The following is a 17,426-nucleotide window of genomic DNA, read 5'->3' on the forward strand; positions in this document are numbered from 1 at the left end:
AAAAAAAATTCCAATAAGTAGATAGATTTTGTAACTTTTTGTTTAGCTTAGCTTATCTATTTTGATATAGAATTAAAAATGAATATTTTAATATAAAAATATATAAATTAAATATTTATTTATTATTTGATGGATGACTACATTTATAAACACAGTGCTACATTTATTTTGTCATTTTACAAATCAAGAGGAAAAAAAAGAAATCACAATTTTAAATTAAAGTTATGGTTTGCTAACTGAAACTTTGTTTTAATAGTTAAAGTGCAGGGGTCTGTCCAAGTCAAATTTACTACCGTTTAACGGTACCTTTACAAATTCAACTTTAGGAAAAATGATAGAATAATCACACAAAATACTTTTTCTTAAAAAGTTTTTTTTGTGTCTCGTAAGAAACGATAAATCCATATTTTTACTATATTTGTGTTGATTTTTTAATATAATTTTTAATTTTCACAAAATAGGTACCTCTCAGAAAAACCCAGACCGACCCCTGAAGTATTCTTTAAATTCTCTATTTAATCTAGTCTTTAAATTTTAATCATGCATTTCTTTCAAAACAGTTGCTATGCATTCAAAGCCATGTATTATAATGAAAAATTATTTTAGTTAGAGCTTCTAAAATATTGTTAGAACATAGTTTTAATATTAAGCTAATTTGATTAAACATTTACAATTTTTTTTAATCATAAATTAAAGTTCTTACAGTGTATTTGAATAAAAATCAAAAAAATCTGATTTAAATCAAAAAAATCCGATTTAAATCAAAAAAATCTGATTCTTTTGATTTTTTTTTAAAAAAGTCAAAAAAATCACGAACCCTGTTTAAAAGAAGGCTCTCTTTTGGGAAAAATATGTCAACAAATTTCTTCTAGATATAACCTGCACCAATAAATGCCTCCTCCAAGGCATTGGTAATGAAGTCCTGCGCATGTTGATATACCATGCATTGTTTAAAATAAAAAAAAATCCCTGTTGATCATCTTGATTTTTTTTACTATTAAATAATTATTCACTGTGTGGTCCTTTAGTTTTTATTTCATTAATTATTTAATGAGTGGTCATATAGTATTTTACATTATAAAATAAATATTCAATTTTTCAACAGCATGTTTTATATTTCTTACAGTTTTGATATTAAATATTAATTTTATTGAAGATTTTAACTCAGTCTTAATTTTATTTCTTTTGATGCACATACATTTTACTCTAAATGAATAAAACTTTGTAGTTTATTCATTTGTAAAAGACAGTGCTAAATAGAGTATCTGCATTACAGGGTCTAAAGATGGAAGAAATAATCTTTATGGCAGTATAAATGTAGAACAGAAATATATTTTGTGTAATGATTTTAATGGATTATTTTTTTTTTAAATATATATATACTAGCAGTAATATTATTTTTATACCTAGTTTTTTTTTTTCCAAAAAAAAATATTTTTTTAATGCATATTACATTAAGATGCAAACAGGCTTTCTTATTGATTTTATTTTATGTAATAAAATAATCCCAATTCTGAGTTTACCACTATCACTGTTCAACTCCGTGACCTTGTAATTTTGAATACAACCCAGAAGGCAAGAGAACTCTTGAATCAAGGATTTTAAAACTGTCGTTGTCACCCTAAATTTTGGGTTAATAACTACTTTTGTCCAACTTGTAGCCTTGTAATTTGTAACCAAATTCAGAAGACGAGAACTCCTGAATCGAGTATTGGGAGAAATTTGCCGTGATGGAGGATTTTTGACGGAACTAACCTGCATTTGCTTTTCATGGAGAGGAACACCTCGCACCGTTATGGACAGTTTAGCCTTTGTGGAATACTTTTTGATAGAACCTGCCCACATTTGCATTACATGTCTTAGGTAAACTTATATAAGTTAGCACGACTGCAAGGGGATTCTAACCTATGATCTGTCTATCACTAAGGATGTTCTACTTCAGCATTGTGATTGATACGAGCTGGGAGCAAAATTCGTATCAGACGAACACTGCTGTGATTCGAACCTGGGTCACCGCATTGGGAGACCCCTGAGCCATCATGACTCATTCTTAATGATTTTTACACCTTATATCAGCTGAAACACAGTGTATCTTAATGCTAGCAAAAATAGGCAAACCATTTCCATCATCTCAAATGCTTACATATTATTTTAGCAATCCGTTATAAAAGATACTTTCAAATGTCCATCTTTAAATGTATTAACTGGTCTTATTATCTTTGTATTTTAGCCATATAATAGTAATATTTTTGATTTCTGTCTGTTATTTTGTTGACACCTTTTTTGTGTTACTTTATCTTCATTTGTTACAGATTTGGGATTCTTCTGATCTGTGTCTTATGGGTACTTTAAGAGGTCACAAAAAAGGAGTTTGGTGTGTGAAATTTTCACCCGTTGATTTAGTAAGTTTATTTATTTTAATGTTGTTGTTTTTTAAGAATTTTCTATTTATTTAATTTTCATCTATTACTATTTACACAAAACTGGCAGCTCACTGATTTGATGAGACTTAGTAGAGAGAGTTTTCTCAGTTAAGTTGAAAAATATTTATTAACTTGTAGGTGGGTTAGCAGTGTAAGAAATATTCCTTATTGTCACGTAGGGGACGAGATTAAAATTCACACCACAATAACTCTCCAAATTTCATGCATAAGAAAGAAAGTTCTTGTATCTACTAAATATTTGCAAAAAGATTATTTCTTATCAGTTTCTCTCTTATTTGTCTGAAACTCTCTGGGGAACTTATAGATTGCTATTTATTGAGGAGAACATATTGTCACTGTTCCTTCCGCCAACGACATCCATCTTAAGGTTAACAATAATTTTCTTCGTCTTTGAGCTATTATGCTATGTTTCACCATGATTTGAGAAAGATAGCAGTTTTGTGTAAAATTCCTCCCCCTCTTAGTTACTAAACCCCATCTTATTGACTCACTATTTGAACTTACTATTTATAACTATTGAGTTACAGAAAACTAATATATGATGCAATCCTTGAAACTTTAAAGGCATATTCCTTAGAGATTATTGTTTTAAAATACCCAGGAAATGAATGAATTCACATTTATAGTTTGTAATAACTCTGTGAGTGATGTTAGTGTTAACTGTGAAGGGTTTTTTGATGAATCCTATACAATTGGTATTAATTGATCAAAAATTCTTCGGTACTGAAGAAGGCTATATCTGTAGACTCTCATTCTGCAATCTTTGCAATTGCTTCTGCATTAAACAATTATCTAATTGTGGTGAATGGTATTTGGTCTAGAGCAATTTCTTCTGATTAGAAAATATTCTTCCGTAGCCAGGCGACCAAATAAGGAATTAACATGTAAGTTCCCTTTTTTACATGTTAATTCTTTTTTTTACTTCTGGTTCTATTTTCCAGCATATGGTCTAGATTCTTGTCAATTATTTTTAGTAGACCTACTGTTACTTTGCAATTGCTGCACAAATGCTGTTATCTTAAATTTCTTTTAATTTTTAATGCATGTATCTAAAATATTTTGTTACAGTATTATTATTTTTAAACTAATAAATCCTAAATCATTTTTAATTTAGGAAAAATGAAATAAAGCTTGGGTTTGCTTTTACTTTGACTTCTTTATTATTTTAATTGAAAAAAATTAAGCAATGATATTGATGTCATAGTAGAATATGTTTAGAATTAATATTTTATTTTGTAATAGATTCATTCCTTTTTATTTATTTTTGATTGATTTAAAGATTTCCCATAGGTAATTTTTGAACATTCGTGATACATCTTTGTATCGTGATATCTAACTGATGATGTATCACGATTTAAAATTTCTGACATCACCCAGTCCTAATCTTAGTATTTGACAATTAAGCTACAATTTTAGTTATTTGGCTACTATTTTTGTTCCTGTTCAGGCAACTATTTTCATAGTTTTAGGTTACTAATAGCAACTATTTTTGTTCATTTTTTACTGTAGCAAGCCTGCACTTAAAATGTTCAAATACCATTTATTTATTAAAATTTATAGTAAAACCTTATAGTCCCAAAAGTCACCAAAATAGTTTCCATAGTAACCATTTTCAGCGTTTATAGCAGGAAAAAAAAAACAATTTGGCTTATTTTTCTCATTTTCAGCTTATGTATATACGCCAAAAAAAAAATTCCTCTAGACTAGATTCAGTTTCAGGACTGTGAATTTAACTTTCAGAGACAAACTTAATTTGATATAAGAAAGTTTGCTCCTTTTATTAAGTTAAGTATTTTCAAAATAAAGTTGTCTTTTATTGGTTAATACATTCACAATTGTCTTTACATACTTTGTTTAAAAAATTGGGGGTTCTGCACAAAAAAAAAAGTTGATCTTTTAGGCTTCCAAAGCCGAAAAAAGCTGCTGGTCTCAATTTCTTTTTTCTCTTAAAAATTTTGTTTCTTGCTTCATTTATTATTATTTTATGATTTCAATTTGTATAAGTTCATCAAGTTTGTTTTATAAATTTTTTTTAGTCTGTATTAAGTGGGTAATCTATATTATCTTCTTTTTTTTTATGTATTACAACTTCTAGAAGATAATCTGCAGATCTTCTCACTAAGATTTATTTGATTTCAGGCAGTGGCAACATGCTCTGGAGATGAAACTATAAGAATATGGTCAATAAATGATTTTTCATGTCTAAGGGTAATTCTGTTTTTTTTTAAATTCTTTTCAAAATTATTTACTTAATTTTTTTAAGCAAATATTATAATGGTGTCATACAGAGCTAATTTTATGTATGTTTATTTTACAATAATTTAGTCCTTGGTTGTATTTATCGATTAATATTTTCAGGGATGTTTATTAAATGTTCTTTTTTTCTTTCTTTTTTTAATTTTTATACAGGTTTTTCAAGGACATGAAGCAACAGTTTTGCAAGTTGTTTTCTTAAGTAGGGGTACTCAAATCTTATCTAGGTAAAGCAATTTATTTTTGTTTCGTATTTTATTTCATACCTAGTATTTTATTGATGTTGTAATATACTTCCTTTGCATTTATTAAAAATTGTTATGTACATTTTTTTAATTTTCAAAATCAGAAAAGTAACTTCTATAGGATTAAGTACATAGAGATTTCAAAAGTATGTAATTATAGTTTTTATATAGGTTTCTTTTATCAATAATAAGCATCAAAATGCTTTCAAATTATAATTTGTTAAACTTTTTTACAATGAAAATGTACGTCTTACTCATATAAAAATTGTTTTGATTTTAACATTCCATTAGTTTTTGGTCAAATTTATATTTGGTAAGGCACAATATACCTTAGCAAAACAAACTTTGTCTAATTCCAGTAAAAAAAATAATAAAAAATTGAGAGAGGGGAGATTCTGTTAATCATTGTAAGTGTATATAAATATAATAAAAATACAAAGTGCAATTTAAAACAGAAACTACATTGAGAATTAAGAAATAGAGCAAATATTTCCAATTTGAAACAGTACCAAACTGCTAATTTTACAACTGAAATAAAACATTTGAAGAAAATGTAAATTAAGACAAAATACCTGATTGATCCACTGTAACAGCAGCACACAATTAAATTTAAAACACAATGAAAGAATGGAATTCGTGTCAGCTTTCTCAGGAGGACTATACTATGCAATCAGTGTTAATTTACCTTTTCTCAATGCAATGGAACCCCGGTTTTATGTTGTCCGTTTTGTAGGTTATCCTGCTTCCTACGTTATTTTTTGCTGGTCAATGAAAATAGCCTATACCGATAATGCTATCACGGATTTTATGTTACCTTTTTTAAAGAAGATTCTGCTTTATATGTTTTTCTTAAAAATCAAAATTATTTTTTCTCTATAAAATTCGCAAAAGCTTTCTCTGAATTTTTTCAATTATTAGCTGATTTTGGATTTACTGACATTCTTTTTTCTGTGAGAAGGGATTTCCCCTTTTGAATCAAGCGGGTGGTGGGATGGGCAAAAAACTGGAACGGTAGTTAAAGTAAGTACGGGAGCTTAATTTTTCAAATTTGCGAGTGGAATTTATTGTAGCAAACCTTTCAAGGGTCGCATTCCCCCTAAAATTCATAAAATTCCTAAAACTATGTGCAAACCCTAAAATTCCTAAAAATCTGATAAAATTTTGTTGGTGTTCCTAATAAAATTAGAGTTATAGGCTAAATATAAATAAAACAGCAATAATCTAAAATATAAGAATTTAACTACATTAATTAAAACTGTTTTAATTTTGCCACGTGGGAATTCTGATCCTGAGAGAGGTTTTTCGATAAATAAAGCAATGCTTAATGTGAGTCACCATGAGAATACTATTATGTCTCTTAGACTAATCAAAGATACCATTCAAAATTATGGAGGAGTGTTGAAGATCACCACAACACTATTGAGGGCAGTAAAAGAATCTCACAAATCATATCAAGAATATATTAGAAAAATGATCATGATTAATTTGTTTTTCTCTAACTTCTAATATAAATTGCTGATTTGAAATCTAATAATATCACACAATAGTTTTTCTTAATAAAGTAAGGTAAAGGATAATAATAAAGTTTTGATTAAAAAGGTAAAAATTAAATAAAAATCCAAGTTGGTGTTAATTTATTTTTTTCTCTTGATTTATTCTCACTTTTACCTGTTCCTGAATTATGCACTTAATTTCTGATAGGTAATATGTAAAGTTGAAATTTCATTTTTACACTTTAGAGATTTCATTACTTGACTTAATAAATTTCAGAGCTTTATTTTATGGCTTGCAATTATTTATGATATGTGTGGATGAATTGTAATAATCTTCTGTTATGTAATAAACTACCGTGTGATCTGTTTTTATCCCAACAAAATCATATATTACCCCTAAAATTTACCTAAATTTTTTTGAAAAAAGCTCCTAAAATTACCCTAAAATTTTAAAAAGCTTTGCTGCTACCCCTGTTAACTTTTAAATCTAGGAATTATCTAATCATGTAAAGAACGTTACACTACAAACAACTGTTTCAGTAATCATTTAATTAAAAAATATACAGAAAAAAAATTCCCCTATTTTATGGTAGTCCGCTTCGTGCAATTTTTAACCCTAGCCTGATGGAAAACAAAATCAGGGCTCCATATTATATATATTACATATTCAGGTTCCGTTATTATTTATTTATTGTTAATATTATCTATTTTCAGTGCTTCTGATGGCAATATAAAATTATGGGATATTAAAAATAGCCTGTGTACAAAGACCCTATCAGAGCATGATCTTAGAGTGTGGACTTTGGCAGTGTCTTCTAATGAAGAATATGTTGTATCGGGAGGAGCAGATTCCAATATCATAGTTTGGAAAGTATGCATGAACATATTTGTTGTGATGTTTTGATTTTTAAAGAAGAGATTTAATTTATATATGTTTAAAGCAAAAATAAATTATAAGGATGTTTGATGGAGTACTAATGGTTAACCAAGTGAGCACGAGCAGTTCTAATGGTTGTTGCGTTATAGCAAGCAAAGAACTGAGCTCCCTATTTTCTATATATAGTAAAAAAATCAGCTTGTTTTAAAAGACTGGCTTAGGGGTTTTTTCTTCCCATTTCTATTTTTTTTTTTTTTTTTTTTTTTTTTTTTTTTTTTTTTTTTGCTATTATTTTGTTCTATATGCTTTTTATAGCCCAAATACTGACTGTCCTTATTATTTACTTTTGTTATTTATCGGAAAAGAAACTTATCTCCAATTTTATCAAAAATGTTTACATTTTTTTTTCAGGCAGACTATTTCTTTTTTGAAAAAAAAATTCAGATAATGTCAATTTAATAGACTTGATTTCTTTTTATTTCTAAGACATATTTTATAGTGAAATAAAATATGTCTAGAAAGAAATTCTTGTATAAATTTACAGGTTTTAAAGTATTCTGCAAAAATATTTCTTATTTAAAAAAATTTATTAGGATATATGAATATTTTATGCATATGAGAAGAATCTACTTATTATAGATGATTCACTTAGTTTTACAAATGTTGTTAACATTCAATATTAAAAATAACAAACAATTTGGCTAACCAATAATGGTCTTTGTTGTTTCCCTCTTATATAAATTTACAAAGTTAACAAAAAAAATTATGTTTATTGTTCATCATTACAATTATTCTCCTCTTAAATTACAGGATACTACAAAAATAGAAAAAGAAAAGGAGATCTCTGATAAGGAAGAGTATTTAGTTCAGTGAGTTATCTGTTTTTTGCTTTTGTTTCCCTTTAGCTAACACATCGCCACACACTTTTATATTCACAATCATTCAGAACAAAAATTTTTTTTTTAATTTTATGCATACTATATGAAATTGAATATTATCACATTCTGTCACGCACATTGTCACAGTTCTTGTATGAAAACTCATGACTGCTGTAGTCATCAATTCATCTCAACGCACCAAACAAACAATAAAATAAAAAAAACAATTGTAATGAGATCTGGAATGTTATAAACCTTTTTTTTGGGTGTATTGCTAAGTAATTGACAAATAATTGCATTAGTACACTAAGTATCCATAACAGACTACCTGGAAAATCGGAAAAGCCAGGGAATTTGGAAATTGTCCAAAAAAAGCAAGGAATTAAACAGTTTTGTGTCAAAATCTGGAAACGCTAGGGAGTTAGATTTGACGAGCGCCAAACAAGCGATCTTTGCGGTAACATTTTCCAGGGAACACATTTCCAAAGCATGAGTTTCTTTTTCCCTCATTTGACAGGAGCCGAATTTCGCATAGCCATAGTTACGACTTGGGAAATTTTCAACTGGAAATGAGTTGTTTGTTGTTAGAATCCAGAACAGATAGAAGGATGGATGAACTTCAGATTGTCTATTCTTATATTTATTAAGAAATTCGTTGGGATGTTTTATAATCTCTTATAAATTAATGTTTAATAGCACTCAAACTTGTCTCCTGTTAAGGATTCGCAAGAAGCATGGAAATTGCTGTTCCACATGGAAATTATAAAGCAGCAACTATAATATCTTCGGGTCAATCCAGGTTTTATTTTTAGGATCTATTTGTGTAAAAAATAGAAATTATTTTTTTCTGAAAATTTCTGAGATTAATGAAAAACATATAATTTTAACAAATTCTATTTTTTATATCTTTTTTTCTTATTGTAAATCCATTTGTTTTTCCTAACGTTTTTTGGCCACTTTTGCTGTTGCCTTTCAAATTAGTTCCTATGTACTTAATATGTTGTTACAATATGTAAATTTAAACCGTCACTTTTTTTTGAAACGTTCATTTCGTGACGATTCCATCATAATTTTACGAATCATCATAATTTTACCTTATTTAGCATTTTTTGGCTCCATTAACGTGGTTTTTCTAATATTTTGACCTTTGCATTGACAGTGCATACTGTAATATTAGACTGGACTTTTTTTAAATACATCGGTAAAAGTCGAGGAATTTTTTTGTTTTTATTCTACGCAAAGCAATAGCCTTCTGAGGCTTTAAGCTTAATAAAAATTAAGGAGTGAAAGTAACAAAAGAAAGTGTATTTCAGGTATAACTTAGTCCAGAGGGTACAAAACATGATCATTAATTACTCTAACAGAAGGTCATGTTCGGATAAAAGCTGACCATTCGGATAAAAGCTGCGTATTCAATGTCACTGCATATCGAGTCTTATCTATGGTTATGTCTGAGGTGTCTTTTCAACTGTCTTCATCACCTGTTGTGTTGTGATTACTAAGAAAATCGGTTCTTTCATTTCCAGGTATATTGAGATGACTGGAAATATTTTGCAGCAGGGAAAAAAACATAGTAGAAAAAATAACCTTGTTTTTCTTTACCCCTAACCACCTTAACTGTGAACCACATAAAAAAGGTTCCCTAAAGAACTAGAAATTGAAAGCTATTGGCCATTCTCTATTGCAGAAAAATTTTCTTTTTAAAAATAAAAATATCCTTTTTTTAATCAATATTAATAAAAATATTTTTTCCAGAGAACAAGAACTTATGAATTTAGTTTACAAAGAGAAGTGGATTAAAGCTTTAGGATTAGCAATTACATTGGATAAACCATACCAAGCATTTATTATAATTCAAGGTAAGATCATATTAAAAGTGAATTATATAATCAGGGTTCCCGCGGCCTTGAAAAGTACTTGAATTTCATTTTGATTTTCAAGGGCCCCTAGAAATTTCGAAATGACCTTGAAAAGTATCGAAAACTCAGGAAAGCAGCCCTATTTCCAGTATTTCTATGTTTAACTTTTTGACGCGCGTAAGTGTGATAGAATGACTTCCCCGTCTTTCAGATGATGACACGTACTGTTTGATTTTAGGATTTTATGTACGTTTGGCTGATTTTAGGAATTTTAAATATTGGAAACTGCGCCAGATTCTGACAAAATCTCGATTCTTATTCAGGCGATTTTAATATCGATCTTCGTATTAGACTTATTTAAATATTATGTGTTGCAGGGATGAAAGACTTCCACGAAAAAGCGGAAATCCGCTTTTTTTCCCCAATTTTGAAAATTTCCGACCATGTTCCAAAAACTAAAATTTTTGGGAAGTCCTATTGGAGAAACCCAAGCCGCCCGAACGATAGTCGGATTACCGCGACTTCTGCTATAAAGTGGAAAGGAGTCTAAGCGTTTCGTTACGAGTGCCGATATTTGATTTTTTTTTTTTTTTTTTTTAGCTGATTTTTGGAATTTTAAATATTAGGAACTGCACCGGAATTTGCTAAAATCGCGATTTTTAATCAAACGATTTTAATATCAATCATCGATTTTTGTATTTAACTGATTTAAAACTTACGCGTTGCAATTTTTTTTACGCGATTTAAAAATCGTACTAGCAATTCCTATTCACTCAATTTCAAAATCCAATATCGCGATTTGTATTTAAGCGTTTTTAAAACCCAATATCGCGATTTGTATTCTCGTGAGTTCAAAATCCAAATTTACTCACTGCGATTCGTATTCACGTGATCTATCTTATTTACGCGATATAAAAATTCAATATCGCAATTTGTATTTTCGTGTCTTTAAAATCCAACAGCTTGATTCGTAATCACGGGATTTTATAAATCCAAAATCGCGATTCATATTCACACGATTTTAAAATCCAATATCGTTATTTGTATTCACGCGATTTTAAAATCCAATATCGTGATTTGTTAAAATCCAATATCGTGATTCATATTCACGCGATTTTAAAATCCAAAATCGCGATTCATATTCACGCGATTTTAAAATCCAATATTGTGATTCATATTCACGCGATTTTAAAATCTAATATCGTGATTCATATTCACGCGATTATAAAATCCAATATCGTGATTCATATTCACGCGATTTTAAAATCCAATTTCGTGATTTATATTCACGCGATTTTGAAATCCAAAATCGCGATTCATATTCATGCAATTTTATAATCCAATATCAAGATTCATATTCACACGATTTTAAAACCCAATATCGCGATTCTTGAAAGAAGTAGAAGTAAGCTTTCTCTTGAATTAGTTACTGTAAAGATGTGATATATTTTTCATTAGTAAGTAATTTAATAGTCGCGCCTTCCTATAATTGCTTAATTTTTTTTAATATATTAGTGGTCAAAATTTTAAAATTATATTTAAGAAAAATTTAAAGTTAACTGTCTAAATGCTTCTGCCACTTTAAATAATGAATAAAAATCTCCCAGCATAGTTAAAAGTTGCTTTTATAAATCTCAGTATCATATAGAACACTCCCCCCCTCCTCCTAGTGACCTTGCGTTGTAAAAATTCAGCTTGAAAGAAGTAGAAGTAAGCTTTCTCTTGAATTAGTTACTGTAAAGATGTGATATATTTTTCATTAGTAAGTAATTTAATAGTCGCGCCTTCTTATAATTGCTTAATTTTTTTTAATATATTAGTGGTCAAAATTTTAAAATTATATTTAAGAAAAATTTAAAGTTAACTGTCTAAATGCTTCTGCCACTTTAAATAATGAATAAAAATCTCCCAGCATAGTTAAAAGTTGCTTTTATAAATCTCAGTATCATATAGAACACTCCCCCCCTCCTCCTAGTGACCTTGCGTTGTAAAAATTCAGCTTGAAAGAAGTAGAAGTAAGCTTTCTCTTGAATTAGTTACTGTAAAGATGTGATATATTTTTCATTAGTAAGTAATTTAATAGTCGTGCCTTCTTATAATTGCTTAATTTTTTTTAATATATTAGTGGTCAAAATTTTAAAATTATATTTAAGAAAAATTTAAAGTTAACTGTCTAAATGCTTCTGCCACTTTAAATATTGAATAAAAATCTTCCAGCATAGTTAAAAGTTGCTTTTATAAATCTCAGTATCATAGAGAACACTCCCCCCCCCCTCCTCCTAGTGACCTGCATTGTAAAAGTTCAGCTTTTTTTATTTTTGTCCACTTTAATGCCTGGTGTTGCAATTCAAAAATCGTACTCGCAATTCCCATTAAAGCAATTTAAAAATCTAATATCGCGATTTGTACTTAAGCGTTTTTTTAGCGCAATTAGTTTTTCCGCGAGTTTAAAATCCAATGTCGCTATTCGTATTCACGCATTTTGCGATATCAAACATCGATTTTCGTATTTATACTCGATTTGAAAACTACTCGTTGCAATTCATATTCACGTGACCATGTCAAGTGCGTATGATCGATGCTACTGAAAAAAAGTTAATTCAAGTATGAGTGGTTAATTAAAAAAGTCAGTGACCAAAATTGTTACTAAGAATCTATCAGAAGGTATTGAGGTGAAAGTTGGCATCTGTTTCAATTTAAAATGGTTGACTGGTAATAAATTTAAAACGATAATCAAGCCGCAACATCCAATAATTGATTAATTTTCTTAAATTGAAAAGAGGTCGAAATTTCAAAATTATATTTAAGAACAATTTAAATTTCACTATCTAAATGCTTCTGCCACTTTAAATATTAAATAAAAGTCTCCCGGCAGAGTTGTTTTTAAATATCTAATTGATATCACAGTATTATATAGAACATTCCCCCCTTTTGCCCGAATCTTTGCTTATTCAGACTTTGTATACCTAGCTTAAAATAAGGCTTAATGCAAAATTCAAACCTGACGTTTTTATGCATCATGAAATTTATTCTCGACTTGATGCCAATCACCCTTGTTTTTTTTTTGTTTTTATATATATATATATATATACTTAGATCACTTTCCGAAATCAAGAGAGAGCAATGGAAGTCTTATTTTTCAGTACTGCTATTATCGACTAACATTTATCGTCAAAACATTTTAGTTTAGAATGTTAAATTTTAGTCTATCTTTAACTAAAATTTAAGTCCTTGAGAATTTTATAATAAGTCTTAAAAAGTCCTTGAAAAGTACTTGAATTTTATTTTTATAGTAGAGCATGAACCTAGTATAATTCAATAAAATTGTACTCATATTTAATGAGCATTTTTTTTATAGAAATTCTAAACAAAAATGGAGAGGAAACTCTAGAAACTGTTTTTTCTACATTGCGTCAAGATCAAAAAGGTAAAAAAAAAATTTCTTGTATTTTTTATCAGGCATGATATTCTGCCACATTTTTAAAATTTTCTTCCTTTTTCATCAGTTTTTATAATACATTGGAGGTTTTTATTATGCAATGTTTTTATCATACACTTTTTGAGATGTTATTATGAAAACTTTTAAATCCATGGATTGATGAAGATTGTGATCAATTACTTACTTTCAATGTGGCTTTTTGGTAATGATTCAGTAAGTTTTTCAATTTATCTAAGTTCAATTTTTTTTATGAGTTATGCTTTTCTTAGTTTGTCAGGAAAGGACTTAAAATCATTGGATGTAAAAAAACGCAGATATTTGGCAAAATTCAAATTTAATAGATAATGGAATAGATACCACAAAGGCGATGACGTCCTTATCTTCTTCAGAAAAAAAATCTATGTATTTAGGTTCAGGTTTTTTTACTTGGCATGCGCAAAAAGGTTTTTAAAAGCATTGTCTCTTGAAAATAGGTTACTTTACCATCTTAAAGTGTTGCATTTTGTAATGCAACACTTTGTGAGCGAAACGCTACTTGAGAATAGGGCAAGTTTAAATTCGCATAGTGTTAATGGTTTGAAACAAGTTGTGTCACATATTAACAAAGTAGGGGGTTTAAATAACTTTAAAGTGGACAACAATATGATTAAAGTGGCCCACTTCTATTAAGTCAATAAGATATCTGGCAAAAGTAACCCCATCCATTATAAAACCTGAAGAGGCATCTTTGTTACTAGATGAATGGACGAGGTTACGTGGGGAACCAGAAGGTTATTCTTCTGAGTCAAATGAATATGCACCAATTGATGTGTTTTGGAAAAACTATTTTGTGAAGAAAGATAATTTGGGAAACATTAAATATCCTTTTGAAATAAAGCTTTTTAAAGCTCTTTTGTGCATACCACATGTTGATGTTGAAAGAGGTTTTAGTGTGAGCGAAACGCTACTTGACAATAGGGCCAGTTTAAATTCGCATAGTGTTAATGGTTTGAGACAAGTTGTGTCACATATTAACAAAGTAGGGGGTTTAAATAACTTTAAAGTGAACAACAATCTGATTAAAGTGGCACGTGCAGCATTTAAAAATTATTCTGCTCGATTAGAGGTTGAGGAAAAAGAATGTGAAAACACTGAAACCAAGGAAAGCAGATTGAAATTGATTTGCAAAAAAAATTTAAGGCTTCTCACGATCTCTTAGCCACAACTGAAAAAAATAAAGACATGTTGATTATAGAAAGCGGACAAATCCTCTTATCTGAGGCTAAGTCGAGGATAGCAGAATATTTAACAGCATTGGAGGATAGCAAAAAGAAACTTAATTTGTTAATGCAGGAACCTTCAAAAAAGTGTAAAAAATAAGATATGTTATTAATGAACAAAATTAAAAATTCTTATTTTATTTCTCTTTATTAACTATGCTCCAAAATTGCTTTTTTGTTGCTCCAAAGATGCTCCCAAACCATGTTTTGCCACTTGCACCACTGAAATTAATATTTTTGTGTAGTAGGTAGTCTATTAATGATATGATGAAGAAATCTTGTTTAAAAGTTTGAAAAACTTGCTGTAAATTATTATTGCATAGTATTAAATCTGCTACTCACAAAATACAACTTTTTTTAAAGAGCATGTTACATGTATTACACAAGTTTTTTCACTATTGTGCAATCTCATACTTGTACTGTATTTTCTTAAGCTGAATTGAATTACAATACAAAATGCCAGTCCGTTTAATTCGTATTTAGTCTCATTCGGTTACGCGAGGGGGTAAAAAATTCAATCAATTTTTTTCCCTCTCTACAAGCTATTGGATAATCAGTATTTTGTGTTGGCAACTACTATTTATTTTTTCTTTGTTTACAGAAGCGCTACTGAAGTTCTCTGGAGATTGGGTCACAAATGCAAAAACATTCTATCCAGCTGTATTAATTTTGAACATGATTTACAACAGTCATGATTGTGAGGAGCTGTTGAAATTGCCGAATATCTCTACTTACATTCGGGATGCCTTGCCATATTTAGGTTTGTAGCAATTTCTAATATTTATATCATTATCAGGTATCCTTCAAGGATTTCTTGCAAAGTTTTTGGAATTTTCCAATTACTACAGAATATGTAATCTATAAGAACCACTTATGTATAAAAATTGAAAAAAATGCTTATGAAATTAAGTCTTGTTAAGAAAAAGTTGAAAATTTCATTTCAAATCTTATGTTTATTATAATCAAAGGTTTGTTTAGAAGAAATTTGGGTTCGTTAACGGACTCTTCACAAAATATCTTTTCATAAAAACGGACCCTTCACAAATTTGTTTATCTTCATTATTGTTTTGTTAATCGAATAAACCCTTCCAGGGGGGGAAGACGGTTTGAAACGAACTAAGTTTAAATTCGAAATGCAGTATTCTAAGAAAATATTTCTATATTTACAAACATCGTATGCACATTCTTATTGATATTTTTTGCAAATAAAATATTATAAATTTAAGAATTGTTTAAATTACTTAATGTGTAACACATTAAAAATGATACATAGTTATTGGAAATTATTAAAAATGGGAGTAATTTTGCTTCCATTATTTGTCTGAAATGAATATTCTGTGTTGAGGTAAATACCAAATATTTGTATGTTGTATCTCTAATTTAGTAGCAGCAATTGTTGAGCAGACTTTTGTATCCATTTACAATTTAAAAACCTCTTGAAAAGATTTTTTGCAATAACAGGACTAGGACTGGGCGATATTAGAAATTATATATCGTGATATACCGTCAGTTTTGCATCGCGATATAGCGATGTATCGCGATATAGTATTTTTGAATTTCATTTACTTTAAGGCACAGAAAGTCAGATTTCTATCAAGACTTCATACGCATATTGATTTAAATCAATTTATAAATTTGAAAATATATATGTTTTGCTAAAGAAAGATATTAAATAAATTGACAAAGATGTACAAATCTTACTTAAAATATTTATTGAAAAAATGTGTGTAGATACAGAATGAAATATTTGCACTTCTTTATCGTTTATAAGGTATAAGCAGTCTTAATTTAAGTTAACCCTTAAAACACCCTTAATGAAAAAAAATATTGTTATTAAACAAAAGCTGATTTTAAAATTTCAAAATATATTTTAATTAAAATAAAAGTTAGATTGACTAAAAGCCGAAGTTTAAAATTAAAAATGTTCGAATTTTAAACTAAAAAGTAAACATAAGAATTGTAATAATTTCTTAAAATTTTCGTTCTCTGAAAGATTTCTCAGTTTAAAAATAAAAAGGGAATTTTATAAAGATATCTAGCTGAATTTATTGAAAGAAAATTTAAAAAATTAAAAAAAAAGTTTGTTAAGAAATTCATTATACACTTAAAACAAAGTGTTAAAAATATTTTTTTTTTTTTTTAAAAAAAGAAACTTTTTTTTAACAAATCAATATTTGCTTGTACTATTATGCGTAAATAATTACAGAATTATTAAGTTCGATCGTAATGTTCAAATTCTTAATAAAGAAGTAAACACAAGTTTTGTTATATTTCTAAAAATGATCACGCAAATAACAAAAGATTTCTTAGTTTAAAAATAAAAAAATAAATAAAAGTGAAATTTATCAATATATTTACCTAACAGCATAGGAACAAAATTTAAAAAATAAGTTCGTTAAAAAATTATTTGTATGCTTAAAACAAAGAGCTAAATAAATTTTAGAAAAAAAATGCTTCTTAAACACTATTTTTATTATTATTTCATATAAATAATTAAATTAAATTAAATAATGAACGAACGAAAAACAAAGTAAGGCAAAGTTTCTTAATTAAATTCTTAAAAATAGAAACAAAAGAATTGTGATATTCGGTAATATATTTAGCTAATTAACTAATAATATAAAACGAAAATTAAAAAAAAATAATGATTTTACTCTCTAATAAAACGAAGTAGTAATT

General features: G+C 28.2%; 1 protein-coding gene across 2 annotated transcripts in view; it reads left to right on the top strand.

Annotated features, from left to right (window-relative positions):
* LOC107447834 (transducin beta-like protein 3) overlaps positions 1–17,426 on the top strand; it is a 47,866-nt gene that overhangs the window by 26,360 nt on the left and 4,080 nt on the right. For both annotated transcript variants that reach the window (XM_087168246.1, XM_087168245.1), the window contains exons 13-20: positions 2,313–2,402; positions 4,584–4,652; positions 4,854–4,924; positions 7,150–7,306; positions 8,123–8,181; positions 9,946–10,049; positions 13,408–13,476; positions 15,349–15,507. In XM_087168246.1, coding sequence (XP_087024372.1) covers positions 2,313–2,402; positions 4,584–4,652; positions 4,854–4,924; positions 7,150–7,306; positions 8,123–8,181; positions 9,946–10,049; positions 13,408–13,476; positions 15,349–15,507 — 778 coding nt within the window. The remainder of the gene's footprint in view (positions 1–2,312; positions 2,403–4,583; positions 4,653–4,853; positions 4,925–7,149; positions 7,307–8,122; positions 8,182–9,945; positions 10,050–13,407; positions 13,477–15,348; positions 15,508–17,426) is intronic.

The sequence above is a fragment of the Parasteatoda tepidariorum genome, chromosome 7, assembly GCF_982258835.1.
Source record: "Parasteatoda tepidariorum strain Cologne lab strain chromosome 7, Ptep-v5.0, whole genome shotgun sequence".
Taxonomy (NCBI): domain Eukaryota; kingdom Metazoa; phylum Arthropoda; class Arachnida; order Araneae; family Theridiidae; genus Parasteatoda; species Parasteatoda tepidariorum.